Source organism: Arachis stenosperma, chromosome 4, assembly GCF_014773155.1.
Source record: "Arachis stenosperma cultivar V10309 chromosome 4, arast.V10309.gnm1.PFL2, whole genome shotgun sequence".
NCBI classification, from domain to species: domain Eukaryota; kingdom Viridiplantae; phylum Streptophyta; class Magnoliopsida; order Fabales; family Fabaceae; genus Arachis; species Arachis stenosperma.
In genome coordinates, this window is record NC_080380.1 from 36,274,888 (window position 1) to 36,293,686 (window position 18,799).

At 29.8% G+C, this 18,799-nt stretch overlaps 1 protein-coding gene across 2 annotated transcripts; it reads right to left on the reverse strand.

Annotated features, from left to right (window-relative positions):
- Window positions 1-67: 67 nt before the first annotated feature.
- Window positions 68-10,708, reverse strand: LOC130977135 (transcription factor bHLH35-like). 2 transcript variants are annotated; one of them, XM_057902157.1, is made up of 5 exons: window positions 10,454-10,708; window positions 10,170-10,341; window positions 9,254-9,496; window positions 8,474-8,647; window positions 68-390 (listed from the first exon to the last, which is right to left on the reverse strand). In XM_057902157.1, the coding sequence occupies exons 1-5, from the start codon at window positions 10,525-10,527 to the stop codon at window positions 301-303; spliced, it is 753 nt and encodes a 250-aa protein (XP_057758140.1). In that variant the 5' UTR covers window positions 10,528-10,708; the 3' UTR covers window positions 68-300. The 2 variants fall into 2 exon arrangements, with proteins under 2 accessions (XP_057758140.1, XP_057758141.1); XM_057902158.1 differs by having other exon boundaries at window positions 10,170-10,332; window positions 10,454-10,698.
- Window positions 10,709-18,799: the final 8,091 nt, after the last annotated feature.

The following is an 18,799-nucleotide window of genomic DNA, read 5'->3' on the forward strand; positions in this document are numbered from 1 at the left end:
TTTATGAATTATCTTTAGTGATAAAGCTTAATTTAATAATAATAGAGGCAAGAATACACCTTGTAATTTGTTGGACACAGAAAGCACTTTATGAGAAAACTTGCTCAACTTACCCACAAAACAAAGGTGAAGACTTAATCACACTATTCACTAGTGATGAGAAGATTTGAGTGGGAACAACAAAGAGGGATAAGGAAAATACCACCCAAATAGCACTCATTTGAACCTTGTATTGTACCCAACACTCACCACTGACCCAAAAGTTGGAACTTCCAATTAATAATATAATTATATTCTTCATCAAATGCTCATTGGACTTAGAGGGTCATTAAGAGCTGCAATTGCTGTTTGGATCTTTATCTGCAAAAGATCTTTTTCTTCTTCATCTGCCTGAAAACACACAACAAACTTGTGCTTAAATCACCAAAGTTGTAAAAAGTTAATACTTAGTACTAATGATATGCCTAGAATGAAATGAATATTAGATTAATTTAGAGTACAAATTTATCCTAAAAGTATCATTTGAATTTCATTTTTGTTAATATTTTGTGAGAATTTATAAAATGAAATGAATTTTTTATATACCATAAGCTTGTTAAATTCTTCTTTTAAGCTATTATTATTTATTAAAATAATACTACACATCTAAGAGGAGTTTTTGTTAACCAAGTTCAACTAAATTAATCTAACATCAACAAAAATTAGTTATGGATAATATTACTCCAAATCTTATTATTTAACTTAATTAGACTTAATTCCTAAAAAAATTTAGATATGTAACATTACTCTTATTATTATTATTATTATTATTATTATTATTATTATTATTATTGATTCATCTTTTTTTAAAGGACTATTTAATGAATGATTTAATCTTTAAATTGGAAAATCTATGTTTACATCATGAAAAGATACTCCTTGTTACTAATTAATCTCTGATTAAGACACTTCTATCCATCCATTTATTAAACCCCTTTCTTGGGCTCCCGTAGAAAAAAAAATTGATATTTGATGTGACTACCACCCAATTGAAATAATACATGTTTTGACTTTTCACTTAACTTAAATTAAAGATATAATTTTGTGGATTTTTTTTTTTGGAAAATTAAATAATAGAATCATCTTAAAATACACTTTGAATTTGAAAGTTTAAAAATAATATTTATATAATAAAATTATCTACTAAAATTAACCATCATATATTTTTATAAAAATATATATAATTTAATTTATTTTTAATATATATTTTATATTTTAATATATATTTTATATTAATAAATATACACCTAACATAGTTATAAAATTTTATGATTCAAGATCACATCTGCACACACATACATATAATCTATTGAAGATTTTATTGAACAGATAAATCAATTAAAATAATTCTTAATCAAGACATGGCCATGCCAACTTCGATATTCTAACCAAAAAAAAAATCAACCTCACAACTACTATCAGTGTTTGAAAAGTAACAATTCCAATGCTACTTTAAAGTTATGAAAATAATTTTTTAATTAAAAAATTAATGCTATGAGATTAATTTGATGTCTCAACTGCGTAAAAAATTTTACACAAATATTTAATTAAATTTATATGTTTAAATAATTTTTAAATTAAAACCTTTAAAAATTATTTACTTTAGATAATGTGATAATATAATATTAAATATATGTATAAAACTCATTTATACTGAGTAAATAAAAATTTAAGTTTATATTTTAGTAACCATCATTAATTCATTATGCTTAAACAACTTTTGAACTTTTGTGATAAAATCATCAAAAATAAATAACAGCTCCCCTCACACCACAAATACAAAGGCACTAAAGTAGTAATGTAAATAAAATAAGTGATTTAAAAAAAAATGCACCAAGAAAAGAAAACTTATCCAAATTAAAAGTTCAAGAAAAGAGTAATAGTTATTTTCCATTTAAACACAAATTATAATTTGAAAATTTAGTTTGGTAAAACTTTTATTTTTCAAAGATAGTTTATAAAAATTAACTTTTAAAAATAATTTTTTAAAAATTATAACATCTATATTTAATAAATTAAATTAAAAATATATTTTAATAAGCACAAGTAATAATAAGTATATTTAATAAAATAATTTTTAAAATTTAAAAATATCATAATAGACATTAATGTAAAAACTAAATTTAAATATTAATTAATATATATAATTACATTAAATTTTTTAATTTTAATAAGCACACGCTAACTTTAAAAAAATTTTCTTAAATACATTTAAAAACTATAGACACAAGTATATGAAATTTTTAATTTACCAAACATAAAACAAAATACTTATAACACCTATTCAAAAAATTTTAGTAAACCAAACCTTATTACAACAATCAATAATTAAGCAATAGTTCCTGGAATATCCCGATACCTACACATAATATTTCAAAGGACACTCCTTAAGACGGTTAAAACAAACTTTTTATATTAAACATCATTAAAAATTATAAAATACTATAATTCCAATAAAAGTATTTCTAGTCTTATATATATGATTAACAATCCCCACTACTTTTGGTTAACAATAACAATAAAAATTTTATTTTGATTTACTGTAAGTATAAAGTAACTATATATATATATATATATATATATATATATATATATATATATATATATATATATATTTCCCGGATTTTTCTTTTACTTCCTACATTTTTTTTGTCTAAACTAGTTTATTTTAGGTTAATTAGTTACTGTGTAGATTTTTATAATTTTCGAACATTTTTAATCAGATTCCTAGCTACTAGCAGTTGTCCATTAAAAATGACTTATTATTAGAATATCCTACTTTTAAAAAAAAATGTAACATTTTTATCTAATATATATATATAAAAACTTAATTACATTTATAAAACTTTTTCTACATACATAGATATCTATAATTATCCTTTAATTTCTTATTTAATGTATCTTCAAAATACCCTAAAAAAAGGGCTAATTTTCTTGAATATTGAAAAAATGTTAGTGTAATATTCAATTATTAGATTTTATAGTATTTTTTAAAATTATAGGAATAAGACAATACGTCTCTTTTATTATATATTTTAAAATATACAATACAAAGAGGCGTATTATCAATACAAGAAGAAAGACATATTATTCTGTTCCATAATTTTAAAAAATACCATAAAATTTAATAATTAAGTATTACACCAATATTTTTTCAATATACGGAAAAATAAAGTCAAGAAAAGCGCGAGGGAAATCTTTTTATTTTATTTATTTATTATTTTTTATCTGTGTTGTTTCCACAACCTATGGCAGTATAGCACTATAGCTACTAGCCAGTGGGGGTCTCATCTATATATTAAAGGCCACTACATACAAAACACGACCAAATTTCTCATCAATAGCTTTGCCGAAATCAACAACCAAATTCCCTCATACGAATGTGTCGTTTTCTGTTTTGTATCCTTTGAATGAATATTTGACTTTTCCATTATAAAATATCAAAACACGTTGATGTGTTTGTTAAGATAATAAGAAAATTCCCTGTTTGGCCGTGACGCTATTGCTAAGTGCTAAACCTACTGAGGAGCACTCTAATTAATTATACTCTAAACGACAAAAAACAATGGTGTCACAACCAATTGATCAGTGCAAAATAATATTTGATACACTTCTACATATATAATCTTTATTTTCATAATGTTATTTTCAAATAATTTTGTTAATAAAAATAATGTAACAAAAATTTTCAAGTTTAATTTTTATGTATCATCGATATTTAAAAAAAAATCTTACGTACCAAAAAATGTAAAATTTGATATCTAATTAATAATAGGTTTAATTTTTTTCGGAAAGTATATGGAGCCAATGGAATATTTGTACAATGTGTACAATGGAAGTTTAGGGAGTATTAGAGATATAACCATCAGTGTTACCTTTTCCCATCAGCGTAAGCTTCTGGGATGAGTAGTTTTATGACATAAGATGTTTATTATCCCTAGTACCCGAATGATTATTCTAGATATTATGGATGAGGTTCATTTTATAACTCATATAGTCTATTAGTGTTACTTTTTTTTATCAGCGTAAGTTCTTGGGATGAGTGGTATACCGCTTATATTATATTTTATACGACACAAAACAATTTATTTTCTCGATAATTAACGTGGCCATGTGACTACGTGAGTGATGAATCTTTCTTCGTGGAAGGTTCTCAAAATACTGAAAATACAACTATGTATATTTTGGTAAAGAAAGAAGGGGAAAAAATTGAGAAGAACGTGCGTGAAAGGGAAACGACCGGATGGGTCAGAAACACGCTGAAGAAAGAAAAAAACAAGAATGAGAAACACGTTTCCAAATCTAGTTTGGCCGTTATTATTCTTTCTTACAACAACCTACGTTTATGTTCTTTTGTTTTTCTTTATTTAGAGTTTTCCTTTGTCCTCTTTGGTGCCACAAGCTGATTAAGGTTGTAGCCATGTATGTATAAAGTACAATTTTGGTCTAGCAAAATGGACGTTTTTTTTTATTAAATTTTGATAGAAATGTTATTTGAATTGTCTCTATTAAAAATAACTTTTTGTTGGATTGTGTTTTGTGTATATGAAAAAATTTGACGGAAAAGAGAAAGTTAAATTTAATTTGTGTATGCTACTACCTAAAGAGAATAGATTAGTGTTTAAAGATTGACATGCATGTTTGACTTATCCAACTTATCCCATCTATCTTTTAACTGGAAAAAAAAAAAAAAAACTTTGAAGGGGGATTTTAGCCTTTTAGGATTTGAAGATGATTATGAAATTACGACGAATCTACATTCATGCGTTTCGGAAAAAAATAGAAAGTGTAACACTGTTCTCTAAAAATTAATTTGCTATTAAAGATAAAGAAAACAAATAAAAACAAATTTTAAACCCTAAATCATAAATTTTATATCTTAAATCTGAATTAATGATATAAAATATAATATATAAAATATTAAAATTTATTTAATTAACAAAAATTTATAGCACTCTTTACTTAATAATGAACTTGCATTGACACGATACATAACACGACATAAAAGTAAATACACGACTTTTAAATTTTTATAAGATATATATATATATATATATATATATATATATATATATATAATTGTTTTTAATATTTTTTTATAATTATATAAAAGATTTAAATAATATTTTGTTTTAATAAATAATAATATATTACATTTTTAAATTCATTTCAAAAATATAATTAATTAAAAATAACATAAAACACACTCACAGGTAATTGTATTTAGATGCGTTCAAACATATTAAAAAAATACTTTTTTATATTTTATTAAGATATGTTTAGACATAGAAAATAACAACTCATTGAAGTATCAATACATCATATATAATGAAGCTAAAATTACATTGGATTTGGTTTTTCTAGGTGATTTGCTATGATTTACATTGTAAGGAGGAGGGACGATTTTGGTCCCTAAGGTATAAGTCGAAAAAATTTTTCATTCTAATTTTTTTTTTGCACACAAAATCATCCCTAAAGTTTAACTTGGTTTTAAAATAATTCTTTTTACTTAAATTTTAAATTTTATTATCAAATTACCTCTAGCAAAAAAAAAGAAAAAAAAGAAAAAAAAGAAACAGAATGGATGAGAGGGAGAATGGAATCACGCGAGGGGGAGGAGAAAAGAAGAAGAGAAAAGGGAAGAAGAGGGGAAAGAAAGGAAGAGAGGGAAAGGGGAGACGGCGCTAGGCGAGGCTTGGAGCCGCTGTTGCCGTAAGGAATCAGAACTAGAGGGGAAGAGAGCTCGCGAGGGAGAGAGGAGATGCGAGCCTTGCTGCCACGCCTTGCCGTCGTCGAAGAGCTCGTGAAGAGAGAGAGAGAGAGAGAGAAAAAATGCACGGCTAGGGAGAGTGCCGCCGTCATGCTCTGCCATTGTTGCCGCTGCCGCACTGTCACCAATGCTACTGACCTCGCTGCTGGTTCTCCCTAGGGTTTCGATTCTGTTTCTAATTTGTTTTGCTTCTGCTTTTAATTTCTTCTTCTTTTGATTTTATCTTTTGTTTCTGTTTCTTGTGCAGTTGTGCTTATGATTTTGATTCTAATTTTATTGTTCTTGTGCTCCAGATTCGGATTATGTTTCTTTGATTTCATTGTTGTTGCATTTCTAGTTTTATTGTTTTTCTAATTTTTTGTGTTTTGATTCTTTGATATTTGAGATACAAATTTTTTTTACTTCTATTTATGCTTCTATTTCTGATTCTATTTTTTATGTTTATTACGTTAGTTTTGCTTCTGATTTTATTGTTGCTGTTGATGTTGTGATGAAGAAGAAGAAGAGGAAGAGATGCTGTTGTGATGGAGAAGAATAGAAACTGGGTATTTTGATGAAAAAGGAGAAGGATATTTTGGTTCGAAAGACGATTTTAAAACTAAGTTAAACCTTACGAACGATTTTGTGTGCAAAAAAATGTTAGGGACAAAAAAATTTTTCGATTTATACTTTAGGAACCAAAATCATACTTAACTCTAAGGAATAGCATTTATGAAAAGGGAAAAAAAAGAGTTTACAGAGTTTGTTAGACGACTTCTCTATTTTTATGAAAAAAAAACTTCAATTCCTCTCACTACTCTATTACTATTTTAAACTTCATGTTAAATAATTACTTGATTTCATTTATGTTAAATAAATTATGTTACGTGTATACTAAAATCAGTCACTAAAATCAGCTATCAGTATAAAATACATACTGAAATACAAATACACATTGAAAATAAATTAAAACTACATATGTATTTATAAACAAATACATTGGTAACTAATTTTAGTGGCTGATTTTAGTGTACAAATAGCATTTTTGATGTTAAAATATTCTTGACTTAGTCTTTTTATTTTTTATTTTTTAAAATAAATTTCTATTTCTTTTCCCCTCAAATATATGAACACAACTTTAAACTTTCAAATTAGTCGAGCAAGGAACGGTCAACTAATGACGTTTTACGAAGAAAACTTTTATTTTAAATCCAAAATTTAAGTAATTTTAATTCATGAAAAAACATGAAGAAAAAAAAAAAGAAAAGAACAACTTAATTATTCAACGCATAAAATAAATAATAATCCTAGATACACGGTATCCTAATTCCTAATATACCAAAGATATAAATTGGGTCCATATATTCTTCATATGAGGACAAGAAACATGAATATAACTAATTTTCTAATTTGCCATAAGATCATTAAGATAAAAATATAGCATACTAAGAGGGATATGTTTTTAATTTTTACTTTGTATTGACGTGAAATGACAGAAGGAGTCTAGAGGAGTGACTATAAAAACCAACAAAGCCTATTCTAGTTATTAATATATCTTATCTCTGATCTCTAGAAAAAAGGACCTAATTATAATTAATTAGTAGCTTAGAATAGCTTCATAAACATGTCACGAATGATGTAGAAATTTAGAATCTCCATTTGTTTGAACTTGAGAGTATTATATTCATTCATAGAGCGTCTTTTACTTCAATTAGATTTCCTATGGTTTAACATTTTGTGTAGGGTAGTTAACGGGAGGGAAAGAAAAAAGGAGAGTAAAGATGGCACACTTCATAATTTTATGAAAAGTGGAAAGGTTCATGTTCCTTTAAATTTCAATCTCTTGGTGTTATTGGAGGGGATCAAACTCTAAATTTTCATTGATTACCTTTAACCGGACATCATGGACTACAACCCTCATGATGATTGTCCTTAAAAATTTAATATTCACTCACTTATATATATGGGTGTTCCACACTTCCACTTTTGCTAAAGTGCTCTATTAGTTTTTCAAGCATGTAGGCCCCTTATTCTAGCTGTAATTTGCTATTTTTTTTATTATTTTCTTAGAGTAAATTATACCATTGTTATCTTGTAAAATCAGGTGATATTCCACTTAACATGTACTAATATTTTAGGTTGATATGTGTGTTTATAAAAAATATTAACATATTTAATAAAATATAAAGACACTATCTTATTAAATGTCATATATATCACTTAAAAGATAACTATATTAGTATATCTTTCAAACTAAAGAGAGTAGTCATCGAATAAAAATATAAATTCAGCTATTTTATATCTTAAGACACATTTTAACAATATAATAATAATTTTTCTAAAAAATTTACATATTCAAAAAAATATACTTTTAATAATTTTTAGTAAAATATCTTTTACACTGTTTTTAAAATATGCCCCTAACCCTAAAATCTTTGTTATATGTAATACAGGGCGTATTTAATATTATACTTAGCAGTTGATGGTATAAATAAAGTTTGAAGCACTTATTACTTAGGGAGGAAAAAAATTTAAAAATAAATGCTAAGCGGTCTGTACCTAACAAAGCTATAACTGAATGGGAATAAAGGAAGAGAAGGCAGGGATATTAAATAGTAGTAGAGTATATGGTAAAGGTGAAATTAATTAATTATAATTAAAGGGAAAAAGGAAAGAGTGACCTACCTCAATGAAGACTGTCTTCAAAAGCCGGGCAGAGGAAAGGGAGGTGATATTGGCGGTGATGATCTTCAGCTTCAATGACTCAAAAATTTCACACAGTTTCACCATTGTATCTGTCCTTTTACTGCATGTCAAGCTTACCACTATTGTCTTCTCTCCCATGTATGTTACTCTCAGCTGCATACAAAATTTACCACAAAATTCTCTAAATAAACTTCTTTTCATTTTTTTAATTTCCAGTTAATTGTGTAGAAATAAATTTGCAAATAAATGAATAAATAAATAAAATCTACTACTCTGATAAAATCACCAAGTTTTATTAATAAAAATTAGGAAAAGATTTCATTTTTCTAACATACTTGTAAAACACTGCGTCTTTGTCAAATTAATACCAATTTTTTAAAAGTTTTATGCTGGTTTTGTCGTTTTTGGTCTATATTTATCAGTACTTAAATTTCTCCGTGCACTTTTTTATAATTTATCCTAATTAAACGAGCGCATAGGACTCATTTTTTCTTATATTTCTTTTTTTTTTCATGTATTTAATACTTTTATAATTTTAAGAAAAGAGATTTAGTAAAATTTGAGTGTCGGTTATCAAATGGATATATGAAATAAAAAAACAAAAACAAAAACAATCTTTTTATCAATAATTAAGCTACTATAATAAAAATAGTTATATCCACATCAAATATAGTATCGGCAAATGTGTCCACCAAATTAAAATAAAATTAACAGTATCAATAATACAAGAGAGAGAAACTAGGAAATGAAAGAGAGTACCTCTAGTATATGAATAGGGGAGTTTCTAGAATTGAGAGAATCATAAAGCTCATCTGTTCTCTTCTTCTTGGACCTCAACAACACTGGAAGCTCCTGATGCTCAAATTCATAGCTGTTAGGGTTCTTCTTCTCCACCATCATACCACTCTCAAGCTCAACTATCTCTGATTGAATTATCCTCTCTTGTTCTTGCAACTTTTGTATGTACTCAATTGCATCCTTTATTATTGAAGCCTTATCCATCTGCACCAATATACAATCATTTAAGTTCGAGTAAATGTCATTATTTGCTTTTTAATCGCTTTCCAATTGTCTAATTAATTGGCTAAAGTTAGGAATTTTAGAATTGTAGAAAGATATATATTTTGCTTTTTGAACAAATAGTCAGAAATCAAATAACATAATTTTTCTTTAATTTCAAATAATCAATAATCTTTTTTATTTTATGTAAAATAACAATAATTGTTGTATCATAAGTAACATTTTATAATAGGTCAAAAGATATAAAATCTGGATCAACAATAATAAAATTAAGATGATGACAATGCCATTATTACATAAATAATCCTAACTACTACAGATACTGCCGCTGGTGTAACCCATTCAATCAAATATAAATAGAATAAACTTAAAAAAAAGAGTGGGCACACCAAATGTGCGGTACAAATTAATAATAAAAAATTAATTAAAAATATATAAAAAACTATTAAAATTTATTATTTTTAATTATTAATATTTAAAAATATAAAATAAAATATATTATTAAATTTCTATATTAAAAAAATCATACTAAAAATTAAATTAATAACTACATAATAATTAAAAATAATAAATTCTCATAGTTTCTTAGTAACTTTTATTAATTAATGTTAATTAATTAATGAAGCAGGAAAAGAAGTGGTGCTTGTTTAATTACCTTGCTGATGTTGGGGACCACTGATCGAAGAGCAAAAAGCCTTTCATTGAGCTTCTTCCTTCTATTCCTCTCCGACACAATATTCTTCGACGCCGCCGACGAAGCCGCACCGTCCGGCGAGCTCGAATCGTAGTAGCCTGACAACGCCTCATCCAAACCCCAGCTGCCATGGCTAATTAATGTAAATTAATTAATTTTCATCTTAATTATCAATTAAGACAACATATATAGAGAGGCGTTAATTAATTCAATTAAGTTGGACAGGGAGAGAAATTGTGACTTACTTGTCGAGTTCTTGGGTTTGGAGGAACATGCTGGTCTCCCAATAACGATGGTACTCATCACCAATATTCTCCATTAGAGAGAGAAAGTGAAAGAGGAAGAGGAACAAGAAGAGGAATCTTTAGACAGAGTAGTAAATGGTTTCTACAATATACCAATCTTGTTTAATTTGTGTCTTTTTTTTGGTGTGACTTATGATTTGTGAATTTGACTTGTGAGTTAGGAATATATAATAGGCATTGGGCAACTTATTATTCCATATATATAGAAAGAAGGATCAGGGGTTGATAAGTGGAGTAAGGGATGAAATTTAATCACGTGCTCCAAGATAAATTAATGGCATAGTCTATCTTGTCCGTATTATTATATATATTTCTTAGTCCTTTCGTTTTTTACGGTGATTACACATAAAAATTTTTTATGTAATGATAAATAATAAAAATTATTAGATAATTTATTATTCTTAATTAACTATTTTAAATTTTTAATATAATATGTGTTAATGTTATTATTTTTATGTAAAAATAATTTTATGTGATTAATATTTTTTATTTATCATTTTTGTGAAATAAAAACTATTAAAAAGATCTTAGTGATAAAAATAATCTGAAGTGAAGTATTATTAAATAATATTTAATTAAGAATGTAATTTATAGTTTGACGTTGAATTTAAATAAGAAGAATGTTAAATAATTATCAGAATTTATTGTTTTTGGTTATTAATTAAGTATTAATATTTAAAAGTATAAAATAAAATATATTGATGAATTATTAGATTAAAAAATTAATTTAAAAAAATTAAATTAATAATTAAATAATAATTAAAAATAATAAATTTCAATAATTTTTAAATAAAAATAATAAATGGAATTTTTTAAAATAAATAAAATAATAAATATTTTATTTATTAAAATATATAATTTGTAATAATTTTACGAAAATATTAAACAAATAATCAATTAAAGTATATCAAAAAGAATTGAAGAAGTAATATCTAACTAATATATATTATTTATACATTTAAATCAATATTTATTTAAAACGGTGACTTAAGTTTTAAGAGAGAGAGAAAAAAATACTGAAACAGACAACATAAAGTAGATGGAGACCGTAATCTGATTAATAACTTTAGATTAAATATATAAAATAATTGAGCCATCAATTTCAATGACAAAAGAAATAGGATGATGATATTTCAATAAAAATATTTCGTTGTCAAATAAATTAAGTTTAGCTGTCCTTTTTTTTTTCCTTTGGCAAAATATGATTTGTTGTGAAAGATGATTTTTTAGCCAAATTATCTTGGCGCGGTTCTATCTGTGTGGAAGTCTGATGTTTGCTGCTTCCTAGAAAGATCCAAACGTAAAAAGCATTGTGGTCTATAAGGCCGCGTAAATTTACATGGAAAAAAGATCCTCTCCAGTTTTTTTAACAATTGATAGAATTCAGTGTGATTTATCACTTTTGATTCTATGAGTGGGACCAAAAATAAATAAGAGAGAGAATAATGAATAATTAGATTGAACACTGGATACCATCCAGTTTTTTTCTCACTGGAGAGGATCTACTCCCATTTACATGATACATGGTTGGTAATGTTGGCTCCGATGATTTTCTTGTTCTTTCCAAACTAAAAATTGAGGCCGAGTCGCTGAGATTCTTTTGTCTCCACTTAAGAGTTAAGATGAGGACATCAGGTAGTACTATATATCCCAACAATGATTTCCTAAAGTTAAGTATTAGTCCTATGCAACATGCAGATACGATATCCTTTTATTTTAATTCGTAAATTATGGGCCTTATTTATTTGTGGTGAATAGCCCAACCTCTCTTCTTTTCTAAGCTTTGCTTCCCCATTCTCAAAAGGAAATTTATAGTGTACAGATGTGAGCATAGAGATATTCCTCCTGCAGTTATCTCGTGCTGACATGTGTCCAAGGGGAGCCGCATGTGAATGTTTGGTGAACGCTGTAACGTGACGCCTCCATGTAGCCGAGTATCTCCTGCTGGGGAAGGGAATTGACTCTGTTTGGATAGAATTAGCTGTGGCTGGATGTGCAGGACTGGGCTGTGGTTGGATGGATTCCATATGAGGCCTTGGATATGGGTGGGCCGCGGGACCATCATGTTTGAAAGGGTGGAATGCGTTAAATGTGTACTGCAAGATTAAGCAAGTCTGTGTTTTATGACCGTTGACAAAAAAAAAAGGGTGTTTGACCCAAATGCACCGGAACAAAATTAATGAAGAGAAAAAAAAAATACGCCTAGACTAAATTTTTGCTGAACACTAAAGACTTAATATTTATTTGGGCACCATTATTTTTTGATAAATTTTTTTTTTCAATGAAATTTTTTTTTAATTTTTTTAACGTGTTTGGTAAATTTCTAATAGTAAAAGTAAAAGTATTAGAAAAATAAAAAAACATCTCTTTTGAGAAGCTGTAATTTACATCTTTTTTAAAAAGATTTTTTTTCTTTAGAAAAAAAAAATATTTTTCATGTAATAAATAAATAGAAAAGTATTTTTATATTATTATACTCAAACATAATTGATAGATAAAAAGATCTTTTTGCATGAGATACCTAAACATAAAATTACTTTTACTTTTTCATAAGATCTTTTAAAAAAAGATAACTCGAAAAAAGATCTTTTTCTTAAAAGCTCACCCAAACAAGCTCTAGTGTGTTTGAGGTGTAGTTAGTCAAACTGAAATTTGAATAAAAGTGATTTTATAGAATTAATTTATGGTAAAAGTAAGTTTCGGTTAACATGATTTATCTCTGACAACTCTTTACTAAAATTGATTTTGACAAAATAAATATTATTTGGATAATATTAGTTAACTCACTTTTAGATAAATAATTATTTAAAAAGGCATGACGTTAAGTTATGATGTTATTTTTTTTATACATGTTTAATTTTCTTTTTTATACTTTTCGCTTATATGTTTTTTTATATATGAAGTATATTTTTAATACTCTTAGTACTCTTTTTAAGTACATTATAATATTTAACTATTATTATTATTTATGGTTAATTATTTTTGTTTAATTTATTTTACCAAATAGGATCAATAAATTCTATTATAAAAAGATAATAATAAATATAATACACAAAGATTATAACTATAAAAATATATTATGTCAAATAAAAAATATAAATATTAAATAATAAAAAAAAGAGTGCATTTAGAGAAAAATAATAAGCATTCTATAAATAATGCAATAACATGTATAAAGGATAAAGTAGGGTATAAGAAAAATAAATGTTGAAGATAGTGGCTAAAAGCAGGTTAGTGCAACGGAGGAGCTAGAAATTATTACTTTTTGTAAACGTGATGTTATGAACAAAATCACTTTTGCGTTTGCAAAGAAAACCCACTAACCTGGGTTCCGTGCCGAGAATCCAGCGAAGAAGAAAACGACGTGGCGAGCTATCTGGGGAAGAGGAAGATGAAAACGACGTGCCAGTGAAGATGAAAACGACACGGGGAAGAGGAAAGCAGCGGCGGCGATGAAGGGCTAGGGTTTTCCTTTGCTATCAGATGAATGAATGATTGGGGGATGAGGGGGGTTGGTTCAGGAGTGGATACGTTTCCCTTTTTTTTTCCTACAAAGTAAAAAACGATGTCGTTTTATCCTAACTGGCAGGCTACCGATTAGGCCCAACCGGCCTTTTATCGGCCGGTCTAGTCCAACTGGTCGATTCTTGACCGGTTCAGCAGTTTTCAAACAGTTTTTCGTCAAGCGATTATGGGAGGAGGACCGGACCGCTTGCATTGTTGGTATCCGGTTGAATCGATTTGATCGGACAGTCCGATCTGGTTTTCAGAACCATGGCTCTCACTCCTTACGTTCAACCCTTGGCCATTCACCTTTAATGTAGAAGAGTGAAGCTTCCAAAGTTGAATCACGTTCAATGCTAGCACTGTCGTGTTCTCCAACATCAAATTAGCAGCAGATTCATCAGATGAGAGAGTGAGATAGTCCGATTCTGTTGCGTGCATCTCTCACATAATTGTTTTATCCATCTTCTTCAAAGCCTGAAACTCAGAGGCTATCTTCTTGTTGGGCGAACAAAATTGAACAAGAACTTTGTACCAAGGAAGATATCCTTTCTGGCTGAATCCGATCTCGTCTTTTTTCGGTAACAACATGCCACTCCCTAATTACAATTGAAGTCAAATCTTTCCCTCCGAAATGAATAAATTCTCTCCTCTTATCTCTTCCTTTCTCTATCATTCTCATTCCTTCTCTCATTCTATCTCTGTTATATATCATTATGAATGACTAATTACGAATTTGTAATAAAAATATACAACATAACATTCTCTAATTGTACTTAAATTAAATTAAAATTAAAATTAAAATACTAAATCCAAATATAGATATATTGTATATTATATTTACATACTAACTAATTTAATAACCAATATGAGTCATATGACACTCTTATTAGAATTTAGAGAAAAATTTTTGCTTTTAAAATTAGTGAACATCCTTCTTAAATTTTTTTATCTACCTCTCTCCTTTTTTGTATTTCTCTCTATCCTTCTCACTCTATATATGTAATTTATAATTCATATTTTATATTAGAAGTTGGTGGACGAAATTGTGATCCATGTTCTTTAAGTTGTACTCCTTGTACTTTTATGGAATTTGAAATTGGCACGAGTGAACACAACTCCGTTCAACTAACCAGCAAGTGTACTGGGTCGTCCAAGTAATAAACCTTACGTGAGTAAGGGTCGATCCCACAGAGATTGTTGGTATGAAGCAAGCTATGGTCACCTTGTAAATCTTAGTTAGGCAGATTAAATTGGTTTATGGTTTCGAAAACAGAAATAAGAAAATAGAGATAATAAAAGGGATAGAATACTTATGCAGATTCATTGGTGGGAATTTTAGATAAGCGAATGGAGATACTGTATGGCTCAAGGACGCCTACTTTCCTACTGCTTCAACTCAATCCTTCTTACTCCTTTCCATGGCAAGCTGTGTATAGGGGTTCACGTTCGACGATGGCTACTTTTAATCCTCTCGGGAAAATGGTCCTCTGCGGCTGTCACTCGCATGGCTAATCGTCTGGAGGCATCACACTGGCCGAAGGCTACATCCCATCCTCGCAGTGAAAACTACGCTCACGCGCTCTGTCACAGCACGGCTAATCACTGGTTGGTTCTCGCTCCTACTGGAATAGAATCCCTTGATTCTTTTGCGTCTGTCACTAACGCCCAGCACTTGCGAGTCTGAAGCACGTCACAGTCATTCATTACCGGAATCCTACTCGGAATACCACAGACAAGGTTAGACTTTCCGGATTCCCAGGATCCTACTCGGAATACCACAGACAAGGTGAGACTTTCCGGATCCTCATAAATGCCGCCATCTATCTAGCTTATACCACGAAGATTCTGTTGAAAAATCTAAGAGATACACATTCAAGCTATGTTGCATGTAGAACGAAGGTGGTTGTCAATCACGTGCGTTCATAGGTGAGAATGATGATGAGCGTCACATAATCATCACATTCATCATGTTCTTGGGTGCGAATGAATATCTTGGAATAAGAATAAGAGAGATTTAAATAAAAGAAAATAGAATTGCATTAATACTTGAGGTACAGCAGAGCTCCACACCCTTAATCTATGGTGTGCAGAAACTCCACCATTGAAAATACATAAGTAAAAGGTTCAGGCATGGCCGAATGGCCAGCCCCCTAAAACGTGATCAATAGCCTCTTAGGATGAAGAATAAAACAAAACTGAGACCAAAGATGAAACGTGGTCAAAAGACGACTAATACAATAGTTAAATGTTCTATTTATAATAAACTAGCTCCTAGGGTTTACATGAGTAAGTAATTGATGCATAAATCCACTTCCGGGGCCCACTTGATGTATGCTTGGGCTGAGCTTGATCAATTCACGAGCTGGGGCGCCTCTTGGAGTTGAACTCCGAGTTATGACGTGTTTTGGGCGTTCAACTCCGGATCATGACGTTTTTCTGGCGTTTAACTCCAGACAGCAGCATGAACTTGGTGTTCAACGCCAAGTTACGTCATCAATTTCCGAATAAAGTATGGACTATTATATATTGCTGGAAAGCTCTGGATGTCTACTTTCCAACGCCGTTGAAAGCGCGCCAATTGGAGTTCTTTAGCTCCAGAAAATCCATTTCGAGTGCAGGGAGGTCAGATTCCAACAGCATCAGCAGTCCTTTTTGTCAGCCTTTTTCAGAGTTTTGCTCAAGTCCCTCAATTTCAGCCAGAAATTACCTGAAATCACAGAAAAACACACAAACTCATAGTAAAGTCCAGAAATGTGAATTTAACATAAAAACTAATGAAAACATCCCTAAAAGTAGCTTGATCTTACTAAAAACTACCTAAAAATAATGCCAAAAAGCGTATAAATTATCCGCTCATCACAACACCAAACTTAAATTGTTGCTTGTCCCCAAGCAACTGAAAATAAATTAGGATAAAAAGAAGAGAATATACTATAAATTCCAAATTATCAATGAATATTAATTCTAATTAGATGAGCGGGACTTGTAGCTTTTTGCCTCTGAATAGTTTTGGCATCTCACTTTTTCCTTTGAAGTTTAGAATGATTGCCTTCTCTAGGAACTTAGAATTTCGGATAGTGTTAATGACTTTCCTAGTTAAGCATGTTGATTCTTGAACACAGCTACTTATGAGTCTTGGCTGTGGCCCTAAGCACTTTGTTTTCCAGTATTACCACCGGATACATAAATGCCACAGACACATAATTGGGTGGACCTTTTCAGATTGTGACTTAGCTTTGCTAGAGTCCCCAATTAGAGGTGTCCAGAGCTCTTAAGCACACTCTTTTTGCTTTGGATCACGACTTTAACCACTCAGTCTCAAGCTTTTCACTTGGACCTTCATGACACAAGCACATGGTTAGGGACAGCTTGGTTTAGCCGCTTAGGCCTGGATTTTATTTCCTTGGGCCCTCCTATCCATTGATGCTCAAAGCCTTGGATCCTTTTTACCCTTGCCTTTTGGTTTTAAGGGCTATTGGCTTTTTCTACTGCTCCTTCTTTTTTTTTTCGCCACTTTTTCTTCTTGTTCACTGCTTTTTCTTGCTTCAAGAATCAATTTCATGATTTTTCAGATCATCAATAACATTTCTCTTTGTTCATCATTCTTTCAAGAGCCAACAGTTTTAACATTCATAAACAACAAGATCAAAAGACATATGCACTGTTCAAGCATTCATTCAGAAAACAAAAAGTATTGTCACCACATCAATATAATTAAATTAAATTCAAGGATAAATTCGAAATTCATGTACTTCTTGTTCTTTTGAATTAAAACATTTTTCATTTAAGAGAGGTGAAGGATTAATGGATTTTATTCATAGCTTTAAGGCATGGTTACATACTAATGATCATGAAATAAAGACACAAAACATAGATAATCATAATATTAAAAACCGAAAAGCAGAAAGAAATAAGAACAAGGAATGAGTCCACCTTAGTGGCGTCTTCTTCTTGAAGGACCAATGATGTTCTTAAGCTCTTCTATGTCCCTTCCTTGCCTTTGTTGCTCCTCCCTCATTGCTCTTTGATCTTCTCTTATTTCTTGGAGAATGATGGAGTGCTCATGATGTTCCACCCTTAATTGTTCCACATTATGGCTCAAACCTTCTAAGGAGGTGTTGAGTTGCTCCCAATAGTTGTTGGGAGTAAAGTGCATCCCTTGAGGCATCTCAGGGATTTCTTGATGATGAGCTTCCTCGTGCATCTCTTGAGAACCGTGAGGGGTCTCTCTTGCTTGCTCCATCCTCTTCTTAGTGATGGGCTTATCCTCTTCAATGAAGATGTCTCCTTCTATGATGACTCCAGTTGAGTAACATAGATGGCAAATAAGGTGAGGAAAAGCTAGCCGTGCCATGGGTGAAGGCTTGTCGGCTATTTTGTAGATTTCATTGGAGATGACCTCATGAACTTCTACTTCCTCTCCAATCATGATGCCATGAATCATGATGGCCCGATCCACAGTAACTTCAGATCGGTTGCTAGTAGGAATGATGGAGCGTTGAATGAACTCCAACCATCCTCTAGCTATAGGCTTGAGGTCCAGTCTTCTTAGTTGGACTGGTTTGCCTTTGGAGTCTCTCTTCCATTGAGCTCCTTCCACACAAATGTCCATAAGGACTTGGTCCAACCTTTGATCAAAGTTGACCCTTCTAGTGTAGGGGCGTTCATCACCTTGCATCATGGGCAAGTGGAATGCCAACCTTACATTTTCCGGACTGAAATCCAAGTATTTCCCCCGAACCATTGTAAGATAATTCTTTGGACTCGGGTTCATACCTT

Bases quoted from the DNA above. Each gene is read 5' to 3' on its own strand.
- LOC130977135 (XM_057902157.1), bottom strand. From the start codon at position 10,527: ATGGAGAATATTGGTGATGAGTACCATCGTTATTGGGAGACCAGCATG. The intron at 8,648-9,253 runs GTACTCTCTTTC...TTTTGTATGCAG, and splicing joins CCCCTATTCATATACTAGAG to CTGAGAGTAACATACATGGG. The intron at 391-8,473 runs GTAGGTCACTCT...GTGTGTTTTCAG, and splicing joins TGAAGACAGTCTTCATTGAG to GCAGATGAAGAAGAAAAAGA.